We start from the raw sequence: 7,407 nt of genomic DNA, 5'->3' as shown, positions 1-7,407 counted from the left end.
TGAAAATGTTCTCATCTCAAAACCATAGAACATATAATAGTCACCCAAGTCAATTAAAAATCAACAGTAGACTTCTCACATAAAGAGTTCACTTATTTGCATTCCAAACCGATGGACGTATGTTGGACAACCAACTCAGTCTTCATATCCAGCTGTTGCATGACCTCCGCCCTGGCTGTGGGTCAGAGGTCACATCCAAAGCTGACCAAGTTCTGTGCAGTTATAACGGACCAGCTGGGATCCCTGTCTGCAGCCTCTCATTTCTCTCACGGATTTGAGCATTAATACAACTCAGTGTTCTGCAACACCTGCAGCCTTAACTGGACCAATAACCAATGAGTCTGTGTGTGACCCTCAGCAATATTGTACCCTTTGTGTTTCTTGTATCTTTTTTCAGGTGTGTGACTCGGACACAGTTTTAGACCCAGCATGTACCATAGAAATGCTGAAGATTCTTGAGGAAGATCCGATGGTGGGAGGGGTCGGTGGAGATGTGCAGGTAATATATAAAAGAACTGACAAGTATAATGAAGCCCCAAGACTAAATTTTTTGTTTGAAAGTCAACTTAGGCCACCTAGGGAGGTGACTGAAAGCTCATTACAAAAAAGCTGTAAAAGTACAGTTAACCGTTGGGATTTTCCTTTTCTATCTTTCTCCAGATCCTTAACAAGTACGACTCATGGATCTCCTTCCTCAGCAGCGTGCGCTACTGGATGGCCTTCAATATTGAGCGAGCCTGCCAGTCCTACTTTGGATGCGTCCAGTGTATCAGTGGCCCTCTGGGGATGTACAGGAGCTCCTTGCTCCAGCGCTTCCTGGAGCCCTGGTACCACCAGACCTTCCTAGGTTCTAAGTGCAGCTTCGGCGATGACCGCCACCTCACCAATCGGGTGCTCAGCTTCGGCTACAAGACAAAATTCACAGCGCGATCACAGTGCCAGACTGAGACGCCGACCCAGTATCTGCGTTGGCTCAACCAGCAGACTCGATGGAGCAAGTCTTACTTCCGTGAGTGGCTCTACAACGCCCTGTGGTTCCACAAGCACAGCCTCTGGATGACCTATGAGTCTGTGGTCACTGGCTTCTTCCCTTTCTTCTTGGTTGCCACAGTCATTCATCTTTTCTACCGTGGAAGGCTGTGGAACATCCTGCTCTTTTTATTGACAGTCCAGCTGGTTGGGATGGTGAAGGCCACCTACGCCTGTTTTCTGCGTGGCAGCCTGGTCATGATCTTCATGTCGCTCTACTCTCTGCTCTACATGTCCAGCTTGCTACCTGCCAAAATATTTGCCTTGCTCACCATCAACAAGGCTGGATGGGGCACTTCAGGCCGCAGGAAGATCGTTGTCAACTTCATTGGTGCCGTGCCTGTCACGGTGTGGGCTATGGTGCTGCTCGGAGGTGTGGCATATACAATCTACTGTGAAACACAGGAGCCATTCAGTGAGACAGAGAAAGCCTTGTTAATAGCAGGGACGATACTCTATGCCTGCTACTGGCTCATTCTACTGGTGCTGTACCTGGCAATTGTAGCCAAACGGTGTAACAAGAGGGAAGAGCAGTATCACCTGCCATATGCAGAGGCATAAACCTGTCGCCAAACTGGGAGGACTTTTGCTCTGATGATTCTAACAAGGTCTTTGCTGACCCTGTGAACTGCTCGAGTGATGAGCTGTGAACCAGGAACACACACATCTTCATCACTGGTGCTAAAAAGTTGTGAATCTGAAATTGGAGCAGGATTCTGATCCAATTGGTGGAGATTCAGAGAGATGACTGGATCCATACAGCTCTATTTATATCATGCTCTATGGTGCTTCACAATGAAAACCAAACAGAACTGCTCCAGTTTATAAAGTGTTGTCACAGTTGTAATAGTGACATGCTCAGAATAACATTAGGTAGTTTATGGGTACAGGTTAGCTGTAAAACTGTGACAAAAGGTGCAGTACGGTGCTTTTTGCTTTGAATATAAAGCAGAAGATGGACAAGATAAGACTAAGAGACAAAAAGGTCTTACTACTGGTTGGTCAGTTTTTCATGTCATTTTAATAAAGATGAGATGGGATAAAGTATGTTGGAACTGAGCTTTTACAATATATAACAATAAACAAAATATCAAGGAAATTCTCACAAATTAGTCAAAGCACCTCTATTTCAAGAAGAGGGAACCTCAACACTGGCAAATTCTAATGGTGCAATTGCCTGCAGAGTCCGTGCAATGGGAAAAATTGTCAACTTGAGTGTAAAAGTGCGCGTTGATCTCAGCGAATCTACTTTATAAAAGTATCTAGACACAAAACACAAAGGGAGAGACAACTGAAGGAAACAGAAAATACTGAAGTTCTTGGTGAATTCTGAAAAATCAGTCAGGGATGACATACGGACAGCCATGCCACACACACTGTTTGTGAGTAGCTAGCTACAGCTAACGTCTGTGAACAGACTGCAAAAATAGTACAGCAACATTCGGTTGTATTCTGTTCAACACACCTTAAAGCAAAGGTTAGGATTTTAGATCTGTTTATACTGTTATACAAGATGTTTGGTTGCTGTAATCATTCCTCCTCTCTGTGAAGAAGGTGAAGTGATGTATTTTTAATGCATCCACAATTGTAAATTATATGAAGTGTTGGCCAAGTTTCTTAAAAGTTATAATCAAGTATCACGTTGAATGCTCCTCACTTGCATAAAGTAGCTTAGCCTCTACTTTATTTTATTTTTTTTTTAAATTAGGGGCATCCGGAACTACAACTCGCCGCCTCTGGAAACTCACAAAAAAAAAAAACTTTCTGCAGTAGGTAACGTTAGTTTTTATAAAAATATTTTGTTGTATTTGCTGAAACTTATCATATTCCTGACAGTAGTACATGAGGAAGATAATCTGTGAAAAATTGGTTCCTCTGGCCTCACGTTGGGCTGTGCAGCATGTTTCAGAAGGTCTCGTTGCAGATCCGCAATGAGTTAAGAGAAGGAGACAAAAAAGGAAACAATTTAACCACTAAACCGATGAGTTAGTTCAACTCAAACTGTTTGAGAAAAATGATTTAAGCACGTAACTCACGTATTTATTGTTATGGTAGCTTTGGTAAATTAAATTAATTGTACCAATACCATTCAGTTAATTGATGTTACACTCATATGCAGCATTTCTCCAAACTTTTTAAAAATGTGTTAACAGAATTTATCTGATTAAACTATAAAGCATTATAATGCTTACATTTTTATAATTATATAATATGTACAAACTGGAATTATATCTCTAGTACTTAAAATGCTGCACACATTCAAGTGCACTCAAAACAAGTGAGATGCTTATACAATTCATTTTTGAGTGGGGTTTAATTCTTGTAAATGAGTGACTCCAATTTTTTGAAGGATTCATTTATGTTAACTGACTTATTTTATTAAGATGTGTTGACAGGTTTTACAGCTCTGTAAAACCAGATAAGTTAATTTAACAACAAAAGTGCTGAAACTTATACATCAAAAACTAACGTAAAACTAACTCGATTTCGTTGTTTTATCTGTACACAAAAACAACATACATCAACGAAAAATGACCAAATCGACAAAATTTGAGCAGGTGGACAAAATCTAGCAGTCAAAGTTTTGGAAGGCTCGTGCAGGACTGACCAAAACAGCGTTGCAGACGTGTTGTCACAGAGCCATGCCCAGTGGAATCAAGACCTTACAGCGTAGTGATGTTAGGAAGGTATTGCTACTCAGCCAGTATGGACAGGAGGAATGATTACGAGTGACCTAAAGCTCTTCTTAGTACATATGGGGATGTATCAAGATAGACGTGAAAAAATACAAACTTATCCTTTAAAAGTGTCTATATTATGACAGGCTACCACTTAAAGTTACCAATATTCAGGAAATACAGATAATATGAGTTCTCTTGTCACACTACTTGTAGTGTCTTCGGGGCAGCTTGCGGGGTTACTCCTCCACTCTGAGACCAGCCCTCATGTGCCCTCATCAAACAGAACAATCATCCACTCCAGCTGTATGTTGCGGAGCAGCTATGATTTACCAGAACAGACAATCTAACATTTTTGAACATGTGTAAGTGCAGCTGTACTTTTGGTGCTGTTGAGCTGCAAGTTATTGTTGTGCATCATGTTCCAATTCTCAGTTTACAATGGCCCCTAGTTTCATTCAGTGTCACTTTTATAGTTTATAAAGGTGCCAAATCACGTTTATGTAACAGTAATGTTTTACTGCTGGACACTTTTGGACATTTGTGTCCTTTTACACTAGATGTAGCCTTTGCTTATTTCTCCCATCAACAACAGCGTGAAGACTCAAGACCAAAGAGATTTCTTCTGAAGTGAGAGACTTTTCATGTTTTAAAATTTTGTATGATATTAGATCAGACAGATTCAGTTCTGGTATGTTTAGTTAATTTGCCAAGTGCTAAGTGTGAACACCATCAAGCATATGTGCCTACACTGACAGCTGTCTGTTTGTTTTGGCCGGTGGACGTTTCCTCTTTCTGCCATTTAGGTTTTATTCATATTGTTTCACTGTGAGCAGGCTGTGTAAGTTGAAACTTGAAAGTTCAAAAAGTGCAGACACATTAAGAGAAAATTGTGTTTAGGCTTGGTTAGCCTCTCTGAGGGTTCACCAGCAATGCAAGAGGTCTTGTTTCTCGATCTTATGCTGCTTCCATCTCTGGGCACCACAGGATATTGGAATTTTCCTAAGTCATTAAAAATGCATCCCAACACAATCCTCGCATTCATACCAAACAGAATGTCTGATTTAAATGACTGCATTGACATGTTCCTATGCTATCTCTTTCAATATTCTGATTATATCTTTTGTTCACTGTGTTGTATGTTCACTTAAAAAAAAAGAAATACATTTTAAAAATAATTAATTGGAGTAGAGCATCAATGTTTTAACTCAGCTTTTTTTCACAGCCCAGTCCAGTGAATTTAAGTACTGCTTCATCTACACCACCATTTATCTTCCAGATGGATTTAACCATTACTCATCTAAAAATTTATATAATAGGGAATGTTACTATATTTTCATACAATTGACTTTCGGTGAGATTTGCATTCATACTACAACCAGATGGAGCGGCAAAAACTGGACGTTCCAACCATTTATCCAGTACTTCTATTTATTTCAACCGATTATATTGGAAGCCCTGAATCTGAGCTAAATTGTTTTCTCTTATTTCTTAAAGGTTCAGTGTGTAACATTTAGGAGGATCTATTGGCATGGAATAAAATATTTTCTTTAGTGTATAATCATCTGAAATGTTTTTGTTATCTTAGGATGAGCCTTTTTTAATCTACAGTCTTCCATGAAGCCTGAAATGATGAGCCGGCATATTTCTACAGAAGTCCAGACCGGACACTGTAGTTTCTCCTTCCTGCTTGGAAGGGGAGTGTGAAGCGACACAGTTTCAATCTGCAACTACACCACTGGATGCCACTAAATCCTACACACTGGACCTTTAAGAACAGGTGAACTTTTGCCAAGATAATCTTACTATGTTCCTTATTTTTTTCTGTGTGAGAAAAAAGGCAGGTCAAAGTGTTAATTATTGTAATTAGGTTCACCACTAGCACATATGATAAGTAGGACTGAAGGTATTCATTTTTTCTTGGCAAGTCTTAGTTTTGCACCAATTAAAATACATGACATGACATTGCTAACACGCAATAAATGTACATAGTGTTTAGAGTACATGGGAAGAGGATATATGCTAACTGTAGATTGAACTGGTCATTCTAAGGTAATGAAAACACAAATCTTATATTCAGGTGATTATATTATCCATTTCTGCCTCCTGAAACAATTAAACATTCAACATTAAAGGCCTAAAATACATGCTACTCTCGCTACCACTTCATCCAATCAGGAGAGAGAACTCCACACAGGTGGTCTTCTCTGCGTGTTCAAGGACAGGCAGCAGAATTTCAGCGCTAACTGTAAGAACTGGACAGGAAGTTAGCCAAAATGCAAAGTTCACTTACAGCACATTTAAAGCCACCGTGAAAAAGAAAGCAGTGTGCGTTGCGCCCCCACCACTACGCAGCGGCTGCTGAGCCTGGTTCTGTTGCTCACTGACGGCAGATACACTTAGCAGCAGTTAATTAGCGGTTAGCTACAGAGTCATTAGAGGGAAAAGCAAAAAAATATTTTCTCCAGAAAATGCAGGATGAATCATCATAATTTTTCCCCTAGGAAATTAAAAACTATGGGTTGTAAAAACTATGGGTTGCTCAATCTAGATGGACAACAGTCTTATTTGCAAACGTCTGTGAACATAGTCTTATTTGATCTAAATTAAGACTACAGGACTTGATGAAAAGCTGCATTATTTTACTGCATCCAATGTATTTCATTCCATGAAAAAAATGACTACAGACAAATATCCGTTTTATTGAGGAAGTTGAGAAATGCCAGTCACTGAAAATGACTGAGCTTTGCCTTTAACAACATGGTTCTAGGGGATAACTTCGAAAACATGTTCTCTCTCTCTCTCTCTCTTTCTCTCTCTGTGTGGCTGAATGAATTAGTCCCTTCAGTAACCCTTTTTACTTGTGGGGATACACCTCAACACGGGAACCGCCCTCATCAAACACACACACACACAGAGTAAATATTCTATATGTCAGAATGCTAGAAGACATATTGAGTCACATATTTTACATGTTTATCGCCAAACTGATCTCTCACTTTTTCATGAATATGTGCAGTGCTGCTCTAAACCCAGCTTTACTAGCATCACATTCATATACAGCTGATTGACCCTTCATAAGCCCTGCCCCTTTTTAGGACATCTGTCAACTTCCTCCTTTCCTGTACTTAGATATGCTATGTGCTAGGTTAATCTATGTTGAAAAGACAACCACATTTTGAAGACGGTTAAAAAAAGTGATATATACAGTGGCGGACTGGCCATCGGGGGCCCGCTCGGCGATTGCCGATGGTCGGGACCAAAGGCTCGGTTCGGGTCGCGCTTGATTTTTAAATAAACAATCCGTCGAAGCTCACACAGACTGAGCAGCAACGTTGGGCACAAACACTACCGACCCCCTCCTCTCTTTTTCTGAGGCTCTCCTGTCACATGCACTGCAGGCACACACACAACACACAACACAGCACACCACCACACCACAGCAAAGTTGCCCCCCGTCTCGGTTGCCCCTCCTGCACCTGTGACGTCTCTATACATGCTTGAAAAACTGCGACGCGATGAATGGACAGCCCAAGTGGAAAGGTGGAGGCAGAGACGGGAAGAGGCCCTTACAAGCAAGCTAACAAAGCATCTGGCCCAGTTGCACAGCGAAGTGCTGTAAAATAACTGACATGTTTGTCAGTAAGGGAGCAGTAAGCACATTAAACAGCTAGTGGTGACAACAGACGGCAGCAACCAG

The 7,407-nt window shown here is 40.7% G+C and overlaps 1 protein-coding gene across 1 annotated transcript; it reads left to right on the top strand.

The window, feature by feature from the left end:
* Window positions 1-397: 397 nt before the first annotated feature.
* Window positions 398-2,665, top strand: has3 (hyaluronan synthase 3; the record flags this gene model as incomplete). Its single annotated transcript, XM_035664317.1, is given in 2 exon segments — window positions 398-499; window positions 661-2,665. Coding segments are annotated over 2 exon segments (1,032 nt in total), but the record flags the coding sequence as incomplete, so codon positions are not given.
* Between the last annotated feature and the right edge of the window lie 4,742 nt (window positions 2,666-7,407).

The sequence above is a fragment of the Morone saxatilis genome, unplaced genomic scaffold (assembly GCF_004916995.1).
Source record: "Morone saxatilis isolate NCDOM2014 unplaced genomic scaffold, NCSU_SB_2.0 Contig2, whole genome shotgun sequence".
NCBI classification, from domain to species: Eukaryota; Metazoa; Chordata; class Actinopteri; family Moronidae; genus Morone; species Morone saxatilis.
Note: the sequence above shows the minus strand (reverse complement) of the source record. Positions and strands in the feature narration are given on the sequence as shown.